The sequence below is a fragment of the Plodia interpunctella genome, chromosome 14 (assembly GCF_027563975.2).
Source record: "Plodia interpunctella isolate USDA-ARS_2022_Savannah chromosome 14, ilPloInte3.2, whole genome shotgun sequence".
NCBI classification, from domain to species: Eukaryota; Metazoa; Arthropoda; class Insecta; order Lepidoptera; family Pyralidae; genus Plodia; species Plodia interpunctella.
This window is the reverse complement of record NC_071307.1, coordinates 2,930,772-2,948,532: the sequence shown is the minus strand read 5'-3', so window position 1 is coordinate 2,948,532 and position 17,761 is coordinate 2,930,772. Positions and strand designations below refer to the sequence as shown.

The following is a 17,761-nucleotide window of genomic DNA, read 5'->3' as shown; positions in this document are numbered from 1 at the left end:
CCATTGAATTATATAATAAATTCTAAACATTCTAGAAGACTACTAACATTCAATGTTGTTGCTAAAGTCAAGTAGATCTCAGAAGAAATCCCAGATTTTGTATGTGATTTGTTCCTGGGTTTGATAGAGTTTTTTGATGTTATGAGAAAATAAACACAAGCTTATTATTTAAGAATAGTTAGAGAAAAAATTGAGAACAAATAAATTAATGCGAATTAATATGCATATTTACGTTTTGCAGGAAATGGTTAAAAATGTCAAAACTAAAACAATCCATCACAATTATTATATTTTATTGACATATCAACATAAGAGACCTCTAGCATATAATCTTCATAATATAAAGATACAAGTCAAATTATTATACAATGAGACCAAGTAATTTAAAGGAAATGGACTTACATTAGGAATGCCTGATCTAAACCATTACGCAGATATACTGGCAGTGACAGAGGAAATTTAAATATTGAATGATCTGTATAACACTACTATACATGTGAATATTTCATTAGGTATATGCTAAACATATTATTATATAGTGTAAGTGAATGTAATGATAATGAGCACTAATTGCTAATCCAAGTGAACATCCATTTCAATACATTGATATCTGTTATCTAAAAGGAACAAAATCACATTGACACAATCAAGACACAAAATAATATAATCATGTCAGCTAACGAAAACTAAACATAATATCACTATATGCAAATCTATGTATTCAAATCCATAAAATAAATTCATTTTGCACAAAAATAAAAAGTCTTCAACATTCCATACAATACCTAATGTTATATAATTGCGTGTAATTATATCATTAGTTATACTAATGTTGGACTAATTAATCTAAAGTAGAAATGACTTTCGGTGTAGTGGAGCTTTCTTACCAAATGCAATAATATAATTGGCTCGCATTCTCAATATGATTATGTTTTAGTGAGCGACATTTCTTATTCAAAACGGTTTGGGGTCAACGTTAGCGAGCACCGGACCGGACTTTATGGTTCTTTAGATTTAGGCCTTAACGTGTGATGTTAAATTATAAATAATATAACAATTTAATACTTCAATTTCATTATAAATATTTTAAAATGCTGCCAAATATTGTACAATACACGGGTAAAGTTTAAAACTACAAGATAAGAGATGCGTGAAAATATTTCACTTGTTTTAAAGCTACAAGTTGATAGCATCTATGCGCGAATGCGAAAATATATTAGTATTCCTATTTAACATCGGATTTTGTGAAAGGGGTTTTAATATCGAGAATTTATATTGATAAATAGAGAAATTTTAATTCAGTAGAGATTTGAATAAGTTGAAATTCGCGCATAAACGTCAGATAGGATCACCATGTCGTATAGTATAGACAATATAGCCGTGCGGTATTGCACTCGGTTCCATGCGCGTCTCATCTCACACTCGGTGGACAATAGTCCGGACACTGGAAATATCCAGGTAGTCCTCTATATGCATTACATTATATACATCAGACTTCATTGTTGGCTTAGGATGCTTACGACGACGTTGAAGCTTTCTTCTCACGTTGCCATTGACTGATCTTTTCTTTGAGTTCTGTGGCTGTGAATGAGAACATTTTATTGATACACTTCTGTTGCACTGTTACACATAATGATATGTGTCTTTTATCACTTAGGCGATTTGGTTATTTTCTTACAAATTCGAATAGGGAAAAACATTCATCTTTATATACTCTCCTGTTACTGCATAAAAATTTGCACAGGAAACCTGTACTACTCGTTTTTGCACAGAATTACATTTTAATGTCATTATAAAACCAAATAGTATGGTCAAGATCGGTTGCTAAATACCCAGTGTTGCCAGCCAACAGCGCACAGCACTAGACAGACTGTAGGCTACTTTGTGGGTAACAGCTAGTCAATTTTTATTTAGGAGCTAGTGATATGTGAGGATTACCTGGTCGCAGCTGGTCCTCGGAGAGCGGCTGGCGGTTGAAGGGGTCGGTATTGCTGTTCAGCAAGTGGCGCAGGATCACCGACCGGTCCATCACCTGGTACAATCACAACGTTAGGATATATGTTGTAAAAATATATACTAGAAAACTTTTTGAAGTAATAAAAAATAAATTATAGGTAAATATTTATATTATTTGTTCATATTCTATATGCTCTAAAATGAACAACTCTACATTTTCACTGTAAATTTCAACTTTGCGTCTTCTCGGTCGCATTTGCGGCTCTGACAAATCGAGTAAACAAGTCAAAACACTCTTGTCTGAGCGTTTTCCTTTCGTAGCTGTTAAGCGTCGGAGTCAAGGGTCCGCTTTTTTAGTTTTTCCCAAAACTATTCCTGTTATATATTTTTAAACAGGGGTAAGTATTGAAGACATCGATAATATATTATGTACCTTTCCGGAGGGCAACAGCACGGGGTCGGTCATGAGCGTGTCCATGAGCGGGTCGCGGAACTCCTCGGGCGCGTCCGCGAACTCGTCGCTCAGGTGCTGGTTCGACACTGCAATGCACAACATTATCTATTAATTAACCATCTTGGTACAAAGGGCCGACTTAATGCTAAAAACTTTCTTGACCAGTCAACCATCGGGAAAAACTGATAGATAATTTACAGACTAGAGACATCCTACTAATATTATAAATCCGAAAATTTGAGAGGATATATGTAGGTTTGTTACTTTTTCACGCAAAATCTACTGGACTGATTATTACGAAATTTAGTACACGGGTAGAAATATTACCTGGAATAATAACACATAGGGTACTTTTTATTCCGACATTCCCACGGGAGCAAAGCCCCGGGGCGAAATAGTAGAATAAATAATTTTTGATTGTTACAATCTAAAATCTATTAAAACAACACCTGATACACTAAATGCCTTCATTACACCCCACACTAATTTCCCTCAATATGCACGAAATTTTGCTGCATAAAGTAATAATATAATATTAAAATTGGCTCCATAAGCCATCTATGAGCGCATGAGTGTAAAAAAATAATAACAAAAAAATATATAGGCGATTAATCTGCTTCGGTTTCGATCAAAACTAGACCTTCGGTGAAACACAATAGAGTCACAATCACGATACCGACCGGCGATCTGCGAGGCGCGGTCGGCGAGCGCCTTGAAGCGCTCGATCTCGGAGGGAGTCTTGATGCAGGCCTTCGCCAGCCGCAGCGCCGCCTCCTCGAACAACTCTTTCCGGAATGATCTCTGAAATATTATAATACTAATATTATTAATCTTTCCATTTATTTAACTGTCGTTTATTATTTAGAAGTAGAAGGGACACAGGATATTAAATTAAATTTTACATTTATACGTGATGTAAATCTGCAAATTTGAATTTTAAATTGCTGAGAGCAGGCAAAGATCAAATGTGCAAGCCATATTCCAAGAAGGCTTGCTTCCATTTAACTCCGGAACTACTGGTCCGATTTTAAACATTCTTTCAGTGTGTAACCTATACATTTAGCGGACGTTAAGCTGGATAGTTACACTTATTGTTTTCTATAGTTCCTCTAGCTAACCCATCACATAAAAGATTCCCCAGTTACTTTATAGCCTTTTCCCTTTATTGAACAGGTACAGGTAGATGTCCACCTGCTGAGACAGCAGTACTCCAGGTCCCCAGCTGCAGGTATCACAATACTGACCTCGTCAGCAGCCAGCGCGGCGTGGAACACGGGAGAATCCAGGTGCAGGTAGATGTCCACCAACTGAGACAGCAGGCGACGCGGCTCCCAACCATACTTCTCAGGACGACGGACCTGACATTTCATACAATATCATGACAAATGCGTAATATTACCTAGATTCATACCAAAGTACGGAAATTAAACGTAAATCGTGGAATACAAAATTAATACTAATTTTGTTTTTCAATACTTTTAGTATTAACTGAGTGTGGAGTATTCCATAAAGCAAGCTAATTCAATCTGTATAATTTGTCCCTATGTATTTATATTATTTGTCTGTTTATTTATGTTACCTTAAGGTTGTTGCACTTGGGCCCGCACAGCTGCTGCAGGTTGAAGTTGAGCATGGACGCGAGTCTGTCCACCAGCTCCGCGCGCAGGAACGGCTCCTTGATCTCCACCGTCAGGTACTCCAGCATGTCCACTGTTTCTCTGAAATATCATTTCTTTATTTATTCTTTTGTCTTCAGGAATTTTCTTAAATGTGTTTTGAAAATGATAAACCCCCAACTGCGTCACAATTCGAAAATTCTGTTTTCACAATTAGTTGCCATCAAGTCAAATCAGATAATAAATGTGGAGTTAAAAGCGTTTTAATTATACTTTAACGATTTAATTATCATGTTTTATGTGGATGTATTTATACCAACCTGGCGAGCGTGAGATATGAGCGGCACTGTCGCTCGTCCTGCGCCAGCGCACGCGCGCGCGCCTCGGCTGCGCCGGCGCCGGCCTCCTGCGCCTCGTGGATGCGCTTCAGGTACTGTGCGCGGAACATACGGTACACGCTATTGATTTGTTCATTTGTTCTCACTAGTTATACTGAGCAGTAATAACTAGTAGGAAGAACCCATTGAAAGAAGGCACATTTTCATACATAGATTACAGTCTGTCAAGAAAGTGAAGAAAAAACTGATATTTTTTAACTACATTTTTTTGTCAAGATTTTTTGATAAACATTGAGTGTTGCCAGCCTACAGGAAACGGAGACCTCATTTAATTTCATCATATTCTTGACAGACTATACAAAATAAAAAGTCTATAGTAGATTATACATCAATATAGATGGAAGTGTTTGATGGATATTTAGGCCGAGGATGAAATGTCGATTTAGGATTTACTCTGCGTTTCACTTCTATTGCGAGGTTTACAATAATATTACGACTATAAATAAGCTTTCTAATGCTCGTGGCTGTAGGTGCCTGTTTGTCTTGTAGACGAAGATTTTACTCTTATAGGATTTTAGTTTTGTATGAGATATCGTTTGAGTAAACAAAAAATGAATAAACGGAGATTTTATTTCATGTTCTAGAACTTAAAATCATATTTGAGGCAGCGGGATTTTTTTTACAAAAATTCCCAATCGTCCCCGGCGGGGACAAAGCGGGGGTGACGAATGGGAATGACCGAGAATAAATAAAGTACAACTGACCGTGAGACACTCGTCGAGCAGGAATGTGGTGTCGTTCATGAGCATGTTGATGAACTTGACGAACTGCCGGCCCGAGCGGGACTCCTTCACTATGGCCTGCGACACAACCTCTTGTTAACAACACATTACTATACAAATACGAGTATAACGTACGGAACTGTAATCCTATTGTATTGTAATTAAATTGAAATCTTTTCACATTTTTTTGAAAAGCTATATATTTTATTGCTCAATTAAAAAAAGATTCTTAAAATTACAGCCCACAATCATAACTTTATTTTTGGCATGTGAGTGGTTGCGACTGCGTCGTGACTGTTAATCCTACTAATATTATGCCGGCTACACACTATCGCCCAACTCAGACAGATACCGACGTGAATACACAAACATTGTGTAGTTTGTATGAGAGCTTTTATTTACTGCAAGGAATAGTCAGCAATTTATGCCGAATCCACAAGTTTACTGAATCAGAAATTTCATGTTATATTTAAAAGAAGCAAGTATAACCTTGCTTCTTTAAAATTTATATCAATCCAAGATTTTTAAAGAAATAATCAGATAAATGCGAGGACAGTAATTTCTCAGCCGCGTGACACAAGCATACCTTACAAGTTACAGAACCTTTATACAATACAGTATCGTCGAGTAAATTACTCATAGCACAAATGTTATTCATAGAGGCTGACTCAACCTGTCCCTGTCCCACTCACCTGTTTGTGTATGGGCCGCTCCCACATGCCCTTCAGAATGATGCTGATATGGAATCGGATGGTGAATTTGTCGTAGAACTCCGTACTTTGTCCCGTGGTCTCGATGTCTGTGTAGAACTTCATCAGAGCGCTCGGCAGAGCGGTCTGGGACAGCGGATGGTCCATGAACTTCTCGTAAACGTTCTTGAGTTTCAAGGGAACAGACAGATTGATCACGAATAAGACCTCTACGATTTTGGCAACAAGGTACGGATTTTTGATGAGATGTGAACTGCAGATGGCGCTCAAGAGCCACGTGATGATCGGATCTTCGATGTAGTCCGCCACGATTTGTGGCACGTATCTGGAAGTTAAGTGATTAGTTAGTTTCATTTTGACATTGTCATATACAAAAATATGTTGTTACGTGCAAATTTAATTTAAAACAACTTTTTTGTCTATGGTGATTATTTATTGAACAGCAATTAATTTATTGCAATGTATTGTTAACATGACACGAGTGTTTTTACGAGTAAACAAAATCTACAACACCTACCAAAATTTTAGTCACCTCGTACGAAATTCACAAAAAATAGAGACAATAAAGTTTAATTTTCTTAGAATAAGAAATAATATTCAAGGGAAAATAAACTTTATTATCAGAAACATAAAGGAGCATAATTGCCAAACAAACAAAGTATACTCACTGCACCGCGAACAGCATGAACTCAGCGATGTCCTCGACGTACCACTCGGGCAGCGCGCGGAAGGCGGCGGCGCGCACGCCGCGCTCCGCCAGCGCCGCGCCCAGCAGCTTGCTGAGCACGGCGCATGCGCTCGAGTAGAACTGCAGGCTGCGACGCATCAGCTCTCCGTCCAGCAGCGCCGTCTCCGCGCACTGCTTCGATCTATAACGTGATCGCATGTTCCCGGTTATGTTCGGGGTTGGGTCGCAGCAAGGCCCAATAAAAAACACACAATACAATTTTGTTGATTCGACTGTTATATTACAACCTGCCGATTGTTTGACGTTAACCCTCGAAATGCCATTGTTGCCTATCAGCTGCTTAGGCTATGTGTCCCTTTTATTTGTTTTTTATTTCGACAATACCCGAAGATTTGTCTTCTCTGAAAAGTCGAAAAAATGACACTTGTCAGAATTCTGTGGACTTAATAACAGAATATAGTTCAGAGGTGGACTTCTTGTTTCATTAGTTTTAGAGTGAAATGATAATATTTACCATGTATTCATTGCCTTTTTATACATTTTTGGTAAAAACAAAATATTATTATTTCTGTATTTGTGATACCTGTGTAGCCTCTTAATTTGCCTCCGCCACCTCCGCAACAGTTCGCGGTTGCGCAACGCTGAGAAACTGTTGCGCCACTGCGGCTCTGCTGCGACCAACTCCTCTATCACCTTCTGAAGGTCACGGAAGGCTCTGTAGAACGAATTTACTCGTTATATTGTGAATACCTTTGCGACCAAAATGCAATTTGCATGGTATTTTGTTAAACAACGACACAATAAAACTAATTTAATAGGATTTTTGTATGGTTTTCATCAATAGATCGTGTGATTTCGGAGGGAAGTTTAGATATATAATGTATTATTGTTTTACCCGAGCGAAGCCGGGATGAGCCGCTGGTTAGTTATATATTTGCAAGTAAAATCTATACTTTATGGGGAGAAAAAAAATTACATAACAGCGTACAGATAAAACAATGAACTTTTACAAAATGTGCGTGCCATGTGCCTTTGTTTCTTTATGTGCCAAATGCGTCACGGGCACGCGGAAATAGCCCCTTTAGTGATCTCCGACTAAGAGATAGTTCAGACACGGTTAGTCATGTTTGCGTGTCAAATACATAGTTCATTCACAATACGACAGTTTTACATGACCGCATTAAAACCCTGAAATTAAGGCTTTTCCATTGTCTTTCGAGTGGAATGCATATGTAAAGTTATAAATCAACTATGATTCACACTCCGGTTGCATTTCTGTAACATTTTTCTCTTAAAAGCCATTATTTTAAATGTCTTCTCATGAAGACTCTCACCACGTCATTTATCTCGTCTTCTTCTTCACAATCACCAAAATTTCCTATGCATGACCCGTGTGGCTAGATATATCCCTTTTTAACCCCTGACGCAAAAAGAGGGGTGTTATAAGTTTGACCGGTAAGTGTGTCTGCCTGTCTTTCTGTGTATCTGCCGTCCCGTAGTTCATCAACTTGCGAACCGATTTGGATGCGGTTTATTTTATTTCATAACTTCTTTTAAAGGTTCTTAGATATGTTTGATCAAAATCGGTTTAGCCTTTCAAAGTTGTAGCGAAATGAATATTGAAAGTTGCGGTTTTTTTAATTTTGCCGTCATACAGTTTGATACTTGTACGGAGAGTAGTGACCAAAGGTCAGCATCCCATCTAGCCAATGTATAATGCAGATGTAAACATATATTTGTACCTAGGCTAAGTTATTGTCAAATAAAGTTATTATTTTCTAACAAGTAAACTTATTAAAGGGAGAGTAAACCTATACAGAGATAATACTACTATAATACCTATACAGAATTGGGACACAAAAAAGCTAGAAAAAATAATGCGTCTTACCGAATACGCCTCTGGTGTGTGTGCAGGGCGGGGATAAGAGCCACGTGATGCATGTGGAGAGTCAGGAACCAACACACGGTTTGGAACTTTGCTTCGGGCCATTTGTATTCAGGGTCGTTGTCTATAATGTTTAAAAAAACAACAAATAAATAACAAGATGGACAAAATTTAGGGCCTGTTTCGAGTTCAAACAGACAGAGTTAAAAATCGTGTTACAAAAGTAGAAGATTTATCTAGCAGTTATATGATATTTTATCAAAAAGTGGTGTAACAGACCCATAGCGTATGTAACTAACTCCGACAATAGAAAGAAGTAATTTACTAAAATGCACAACACGAGTCTGATGGTACACACTATATCTGTGAATACTGACTGAGAGATTCCCGCCATTGCTGCGCCTCCTGCGCCGTGAAGTACAGCCGCGTCTCATCGCGCACGTTGGCCCACGAATCAGGCTGGAAGGTGTACAGCGGGTACACTCGCTCCATTTTGATCCGCACGGAGAGGAGTTGCAGCACCGAACAAACGTTCAGCATGAACCCGTCACCTGGATAAAAATGTTTAGTAAGACCGTGTGATGTGCCCGTGGTGGAGTCTGAAACATCGGTTTGACGGATAGCGATTCTCGATTCTGTACGATAGAGAGATTAATGCCTATTTTTTCATAATATACAGAGAAAATTATAGCTTTATTTCCATAGCGCCCTGATGTGCATATTGGGTATATGAAGACACATTGCCGAACGGAGGACCATTTCGCTCAGAATTATTAATTTATACTTGTATTTGCCCCTTACCCAGACATACACGCTTATTCTATACATCCAATATCTACATACGTTCAATTGAAGTTACGATTTATACAATTTTCTAAACGGAACAATAATTGTAAGTAAATAAAATGCACCGTAGTCATTAAACAGGTTTCCGATAACGAGGAGAGTGAAACTGTAGCAATCTTAAAAAAAAACTGATTTGCTACCTGTTCACAAAACGTAATACTTATGCACTATTACGTCTGATTTCCAATATTTATAAGCAACTGGCATTGTTCACGTTTTTTATGAGTGCAAGTTGCATAATAAATAACAAGTGACGTCTCAGTTACAAAGATAATTTTCTACATACTCTTCAATTGTCCGGTATATATTAAAGTTATATAATGTTGCTTGTGGCTATCCACCCGCGTAGAAATTGATAAAGAGATGAATGAGTAAATTATTCTTTTAAATAGTTTTTGGACTATACAGAGATTTATCACTCTTTACGTAAGTCGGCAGAAAACAGACAACGACTATCTTTTCATAATTAATGGAGGTGTTGTGCAATCGTCTTTTCCTTTTTAATTCAAATACTAATAATAACATGGAGAATGCAGGTTTTCTCATGATGGATTTTGTATATTTTTGCTACATTGGAATCATTATTTACTCATGTATCTACAGGCACAGTAAGATAAAAGACAAACCTTACGGTCACAGGTTAGTTTAACCATTCGACCGCCACCGCTTATAACATCTATAAATATGTATAAATACATTTCCACAAAGTCCTACAGGAAAACAATGAAATTGACAAGAAGTCGGTTTTACCGCGTAACCCTGACCATTCGACTCAACCCAAGGCATGTTTACACCCGAGCTGGTTGACTCTCGGATTTCCTCAACGCTTGTATCGAAGTAAACACAAATATTTACAGAGACTTAATGATTTAATCTTGGAAAGTAAATACTTTGGGTGAATGCCAATTTGGAATAGCAATTTAGACGAGGTAGGTGAGCGACGTTTCGACGAAATATACTTAGCTATTTTCGCAAGTCATTAAACGCATTGGATCATCGAACTACGCATCGGAGCATTTTCATTTGTTGTCGTCAGTCGCAGCGAGCGCGCTAGCATCTTTATTGATCGACTTAAAAATGACACGACCTCATTTAATTTAATGAAAACTACCATCGTTTAATATTGCTTTGGCTCGAGACTGTTACAGCGAATTGTAGTACGGAAAGAAAGTATTTCGATAAGATTGTTTGATGGGATTAGTCCAAAAGTTCCGAGTCGCTATATAAAGTGCAATTGACTTTTTGTAATATGATTCTTACATGAAAACTATTTGTATGCTGTTCAGTATTTTTAAAGTAGTAGTGTGTGTATATTTAAAGAAAAGAAATTATTTTTGTTCTAATTTGAATCTATCAGGACGCAAAGAGCCCTTCAATTGTCGCTTTGTAGTCGATTGGTAAATTGCGTATTGGTTGTTTGATTGAAGGCTACGTCCAAGAGAGTGCATGAATGAATAGAACACAATGGTGCTGCTTTGAAATTTGCTTTACATCCATACATTTCTTCAGGATTTTGATATTTTTTACCTGGTTTGGTGCCCAACAAATGGACAAAAGTTTCTCCTTTTCTCTTCCGCCCTCATTTTAATTTGTGCCATTAGTTTTAAATAAAACCATTCTAATCATAACAGATAAGAGAAAATCGAGTGTCGAAAACATCTCTTGTCAAACTCGGAAAGGATGCATTTTTTATTTGCTATTATTATACATTTATTACGAAAATACTATCAAGTGACCTGTCTTCTGTATTATCGGTATTTTATAATTACAAGGTGGAGCTCGTGCGTATGTAATTATAATATTATCACTCGCTACACGAAGATACAATAGAGACATTTAGATAGGACTTTGCTCCAATAGATTTGCCGGGTTGTTTATTAGAACACAGAAAAATATTTTCATTGATTCACTAAACAAAATTACCTAGACTGAAAGATAATTGTGTTTACTAACACCGTCCCCTAATTTAATTGTGTTATAAAATAATAAAATTAAACATAGATCAAAATACAGACCGACATACACCAACGTAATAAAAAACATTATTGATAAGATTTTAATTCGAAAGATGTCATCTGTTTATACATCTGACATCTTTCGAATTAATATAAGGTCAAGTATAAAGTCAAGGCGGTTGGACGTGTCATGAACGCGGAAAATAAATCTGTCTTCTATTTATTAACATCACAATATTTCTTGGAACAATGTTATGGTAAAAACCATCAGAATATAAAAAAGTTATTGCTCATAAAATGTAAAATTCTTACCAGCCAGTGACCTTTCGTCGGTCTGCAACTGGGCTCTTCTCTCATTCCTCTGCAGTAGCGAAGCGAAGTAATTGAGGAAGGGTTCCCTCGCGTCAGGGCACAGGAGGATGTTGTGGCAGATGTTGTGCAACGTGTTGCGGCTCGCCTCCACTTCACGCTGCAACGCGAACGCGAGGCTGCGGTCGCCGGAACCCGTTGCGAAAAGTCGCTCCGCTAGACGCGGGTTCTCCTCCGCGAATAGAGATATCTACAAAATAACGCAAATATTCAAGGTTTTTGTGTAAATTTGCCTATATAAGTTATAACCACTACATCTAAGTGGCAACTATAGCTAGCGAATGTGCTTCTCTAATTCTTTGAATGAAAATACAAATCACACAGACTGAGTTATCCCAAAGGAAGTTTGCGAAATGAGACTTGTGTTTAAAATAAAGAGTGTCAAAAGATTAGGAAAGATAAAACCATCGGAGATTTGTTTGCCGAAATTTTAGATTTGTTTGAACGAAATAAACAAACGAACAAACTATGAATAATTTTCTTTAATTTGTCGTGTCTGTTCTAGTCTTGGCGGATGATATAGGAACACAAGATGAATCATCATTCTAAACGCTCGCAGACTCTATTCCGTAATCGTCCAAAATACTTCTTCTTTGCATGTCGACACTGCCACGCCACCGACTTTAAACCTTAAATATTTTTTTCCTTAGATTCCAAAATGTTTCGTCCTAGGTAACTCTGCAGGAGTTCGGTCACAGAGCGCAAGGCAAATATCCAAACGACTCACCGCAAAGAAAGGCCCAAGGAAGCTAACTCTGGCGATCTCCCTGCCGGGCGCCGTGGTGATGGCGTCGGGACACAGACTGGGCAGGCGCGCCACGAGCTCGCACACAGGCCGCCGCGCGTGACGCGGGCCCGCGCGCAGCTCGCACAGCGCTCGCAGCGCGCGCAGCGCCGCGCCGTGCCCGCGTCCCGCCAGCGGCGACACGCAGCGCCGCATCTCCTCGCGGATGCCCATCAGCAGTGGGATGAACACCTGATCGACGATAGCATTTATTTATTGCATTTATAAAATACATTATAAATGCGGAAGTCTTTCACGGCTATATTACTAGGCCCATTTTAACAAAATTTGAATAAAATCAGTTAGTTACCCGGGGTGAACAACTAGTCTATTAAATGATTCTTCATGAAATTTTCATATGCGGGTAGAATAGAAAACAACGTAGAATATAGGTTACTACCAACCAGATATTACCACGGCAATGAAGCCCCAGAGCATAGCTCATATTATATTTCGATTCGACAAAAAGCCATTGCATACTAATCAATCATGATAAAATTCATGCTTTATTAATCAATCTAAATCATATAACGAAATGTATACTATTATATCAGCTGCATAAAATAAGGTGCCAAATGAGCAGAGAACATTGTGAAATTATAAATAAATTCAAGTTACATACATGTTACATATTGTAACTAGTTTATATCTGGAATGATTTTTTTTATTAAATGAAATCATCCTTTTATCAAATCACACTAAAAAGTCTGGAATCTGACTAGAGTAAAGCTATTACAATATTTACATTACCTATAAAATTGAAATTAAATCAATTGCAAAACACACTTTTTATTTGCTTTCGCAATTAGCGTATTCTGAGCAGCGGTTCTAATAGAGAAATCTGCTAATTAGCGCCAATTGCAAAACTAAAATTAAATACCGTTGCCATTTCCAAATATAGCAAAATAGAATCTTACCTCTTCGAACACCTCCTTATCCATGTAAGTAGCGATAAGCAACTCTGGAATGAGGCCAGTCGGCGAGTTCCCGATGAGAATGTATGGAAGAAGCGGAGATTTCCTGCACTTCTCTAAATTTAAGCCTCCTTGTAGCACTAGCACCAAATAATTTACAATTAAAGTTCTCAAACTCTGCAAATGGTCGCTCAAAGGCGGCTCCGAACTTTTCTTTGGATGTTCTCTTTCATACAAGTTAATATTATTGTAAAATCTTAATAGGTAACTAACTGCTAGTCCCTGTGTGGGGATGGTTTTAGGGATGGGAAGCGAGGGCGTGGGGCATTCGCCCTTATCCGTATCGTTCTCGGATCCTAATGGACCAGTAGTCAAAGTGTCATCACCGCAGTCTTCACCGAATCGCTTTGAGGTCTCTGAAACTGCGATGAGTTTCTGATTCAAGGGATCACTCTCATCCGCTATTTGAGATAAGATATCCATTATGGCGTGGGATGATATTTCGTGTAAACTTAGTTTAGGATTGTCCAGTAAAGCTGCTGCAACTGATGGCACATACATTCCTGAAACAAGTATAAAAAATGCATTTTTTTTTTTTTACCAGATGTCTGGTAGTTTTTTTGTTTACCAGAAGTTTTACAGGTAATAATTCTAATTTTTGTAGGAACATGCACATTGTTCACCTGCAATGTCAGCTGACCAGGAGACCTGCAGAATCTTTGCTACAACATGCCGCAGTTGCTCCTCTGTCATCTCTGTGCAGCTGACTGTCCGTGATCTATAAATCTTTCGGGCTGGAGATTCTGATGAGTCATCTTCCACCTGAGTAATAACAAAATTTATATGAAAAATAAATTTTACAATAACGTGACTGAAACATATCTGTTTAAACAATAAAAATTAAAAATGACATAAAAAATAATTAGCATACACACAGGAAAAAAAAACAAAATCCAGCATTCATTACATAAAAGGCAGGCCAGACAGAAAAGAAAGACAGAGTGGAGACAAATAAAAAAATTAAAAAACATAAATAAGAGAGCCCCCATCCTGCCTTCTGATACATAACCACTGTTCTACACAACTTTATGAAAATAATGAAAATATAAATCAAAGGGATATTATGTCTTGACCCTTCATACCTTACATCTCTTCTGCCTGGCCTGTGCCAAAATGTAGTGCAAAGTTGTGGGTAAAATGCAGAGCCGTGCATTGTTGGTTTCCACATCCTTTAGCGCGTGCCGCAGCGGCAATAAAAAAAGAGTGACATTACCTAACATAATCCTGACAGTCTATCATCATAAATTAATCATCATAAGATTTTATTGTCAGAACTTAATTTGAAAACTTTTATTGTTATTTAAAGTCAGAGAGATGTAATTATATTCAATGTGTGACAAAAAATTCATGTCTGTACAGTAAACCATTAAGGAGTTCCCACATCTGAAGCAGTTACTGGCTGCTTATAATAATAATGCATTGTCATCAAAACTAAATGTGTGTGCAAAATTTTCATTGGGTGATGATATCTGCTTCACAAATGAGATGCAAGATTCCACCCAAGGCATAGTTACTAAATCCTGAAAATGATAACAGGTAGGATGGATGCTGCAGTCTTCTGGAGGTTCACAGAGTTACATGTCATGCATGTAACAAGGTTTCTACTTAAAAATTAGTAATTTAATTTAATGTTATGTTCAACAACAAATTAATGTATTGGATATTAAAAGCCTGAAATATATTATTTTTTCTAAGTTAAATAAAATATGTCTATTGAATTTCATGATTAATTAAATTAAAAATGATTATTAAAGCAGCAGCATTTTATATTGACTGTCATGCCTCATTATATATGTTATGTTTGAAGTAAATATTCAGTGACACACAATCTACAGTTCCTGTTGGACTAATAACTTTTCTATAAAAAAAATCTTATTAGTCATTACAGTATTCCATTTAGATTCTAATAGGAAAGAAATGAAGTAAATATCTAAGCCAACAACATAGTCCATACTAGAAAGTAATAAATTGGTCATACACACAGCATAATTAATTTAGAATACCTATACAATGAAATAGGGCATACCCAGATGCAAAGATTATTACTATTATTAGAAAAGTAGCTTTCGGTCTTCCCAAATACTTGCAGATACAAAAATCTGCATATTTGTTGCTGCAAGTATTTAGGAAGATCATTATTTCTTTATCTTTATGGCACAGGACTCTCAGGCAAAATTTCGGCAAGCTAGATGTAATGGTTAGGGCTGGGTAAGTGGATTTCAAAATATAATTTCCATGTATTACATTCTGCTTTATATATCTTTTCATTTGTAACACATTTTGAATTTCTAATTCAAGTCATTATAAATTCATGATGTTAGTGTTAATGATGTTAAATAACTCAAAATAAACTAAAACTATTTAGGATCAAATGTAGTTTACTTCACTGCACTTGAATATCAGATGTAATACACAATGCAAAAGAAACTGGTCATTGTGTAACTCTGAGGAAGACAAAGAACAAAAGTAGGTTACCAGAATAAAGTGAATTTGTGATGTTTTCAGAAAATCAGAGTACTAGTCATGTAAATATATATATGATGTATAGGTACATAATGGCAAATACTGAGCACATTTATTAATAGGAGATTAAGAATATATTTATCTAAATTATGAAAAGTGTAACCCTTACCTCCATTGCCTCTTGTTGCTGCTCATTTTGTGAATTTTTCTCTGATGAATCATCAACTTCCATGGAAAGTGAGCGCCGTGAGCAACTAGGTGACACATTGGGTCTAGGTCTTACAGGTGAAGGTTCTGCAAACTGTGCTGGTGATATTGACCTTGATGTGCTTTCCTCTCGGGTGGATGTACCCTCTGAACCACCAACTGTGGACTGTGGCAAACTACCCACTCGCACTGACCCACAACTCAACAATGTGTCATCACCCATTGAGTCAAAGCTGTTATACTGTCTGGTTTGAGACAAATCTGTCATCTTTGTGTCAGGCATTTCATCTAGCAAATTATTGTCAGGTTTTTCAGTCACAATTAAGCCATCTGCTGGTATTTTTGTTTGGTCTGATTCACATTTACTGACTCCATCTGAGAAATTTGACTCCTGATTTGTGTTGGTGGCATCTGGTGTGGTCGGTTCTGTAGAGCTACGAGGGGTTGGCGCAGGCGAGAGGCGGGACAGAGGTGGTTGCGATGGGTTGTTGTCGGGAGAGGGCACGGAGGCCCCGGGGGTGACTGGAGGGCTCGCGGGCGACGGGCTCGTGCCAGCGCCACTCAGGGCACCCAGTCTCGCCAAGCGCCGTCTTCTTATCTGAAATATGCGGACATGAGGTCCAGAAACACGTGCTTGAAATCAAGTTCGCGCTAGTGCGACACACCAACGCTTTGTTTTGTTACGAAATTAGATTGGCCATACGCATTACCCCAAGGTTCGTTTACAAAACAAATATTCAACTTACCTCCGCTTGACTTAATTCACTCATGTTGGATTTAACTTAAAATACACTGAGCAATAATTGTTGCGGACACTATTTCACAAAAAAATGTCCTGAAATACTGATTAAAAGAATACAAGAGCACAAGCCACACAACAAGCAGTCAGTCACCTCGCTCAGCTGTTTGACGTTTGTCGCTGGTAAAATGACGAGAAATTATTGAAAATACACGCGTCATCGTCGTTGAGAATAAGGTCCCTCATACACTTGTAAAAAAATGGATCGCGCTGGCTGGCCTACAGACTTCTGCTGGCTGGACATTTTTGCACAAAGCGGATAAGGTCAAGCAGGCAGGAGATTGGTTCTAATATTTAGTAGCTTTAGGATTTGTGTATTACAATTACAATGCATTTTTAGTGCAAGTCTAAGTTTTATATTCTTGTTATTTGTTATAAATATCTGTTGCTTCTTATTATTGTATTTTCTTTGTCTAAGTTTCTAAATTATAAACTTATCTGAGCGTGTATGTGTTGGGCTACAACCCATTTTTGTGTAATGTAATGGCTGTAACCTGTTTTAATAGATTTATTTATTTCTTTCATAAGGTGTGCAACCTTATGAATAAATAAATAAATCTACTATATTTTTTACTAGATGTTGTCCGAGGCTTCAATCCCGTAGGAATTTTGAAATAAAATATAGTCTATAGCAATCTTGGATAATGTACCTTTCTAATGGTGAAAGAATTTTTGAAATCGGTTCGGTAGTTATGGAGATTACCCGCCTCAAACATATAAACTCACAAAGTCACAAACTCACAAACGCTTACCTCTTTATAATATTAGTATGGATTGCATAAAGAATTATTTGCACGCGGTAGCTTTATTTAGGTTACTGTAAAAAATTTACCGACTCTGCCAAGTTATCTTTTGATTACATAAAAAGGGCATATTACGCAGAGCTCAGCGCAGATGGCGCTACTGGTACAACTAAGGTACACAAACATTGGAGG

General features: G+C 37.5%; 1 protein-coding gene across 2 annotated transcripts; it reads right to left on the bottom strand.

Moving 5' to 3' along the window:
• Positions 1-276: 276 nt before the first annotated feature.
• Ube4B (Ubiquitination factor E4B) lies at positions 277-16,958 on the bottom strand. Of its 2 annotated transcripts, XM_053754272.2 has the most exons (20): positions 16,774-16,958; positions 15,990-16,625; positions 14,440-14,526; positions 13,981-14,119; positions 13,301-13,860; positions 12,327-12,575; positions 11,543-11,789; positions 8,807-8,980; positions 8,433-8,553; positions 7,128-7,259; positions 6,525-6,725; positions 5,839-6,181; positions 5,129-5,224; positions 4,347-4,459; positions 3,990-4,128; positions 3,655-3,768; positions 3,091-3,211; positions 2,390-2,496; positions 1,939-2,032; positions 277-1,581 (listed from the first exon to the last, which is right to left on the bottom strand). In XM_053754272.2, exons 1-20 carry the CDS (start codon positions 16,795-16,797, stop codon positions 1,517-1,519), a joined length of 3,762 nt encoding a protein of 1,253 aa, XP_053610247.1. In that variant the 5' UTR covers positions 16,798-16,958; the 3' UTR covers positions 277-1,516. The 2 variants fall into 2 exon arrangements, with proteins under 2 accessions (XP_053610247.1, XP_053610248.1); XM_053754273.2 differs by lacking the exon at positions 14,440-14,526.
• Between the last annotated feature and the right edge of the window lie 803 nt (positions 16,959-17,761).

Coding starts and splice junctions, on each gene's coding strand:
- Ube4B (XM_053754272.2), bottom strand. CDS start 16,797: ATGAGTGAATTAAGTCAAGCGGAG. Junction 6,182..6,524: donor TTCATGCTGTTCGCGGTGCA/GTGAGTATACTT, acceptor CTTAACTTCCAG/ATACGTGCCACAAATCGTGG. Junction 3,769..3,989: donor CCAAGTGCAACAACCTTAAG/GTAACATAAATA, acceptor ATGAAATGTCAG/GTCCGTCGTCCTGAGAAGTA.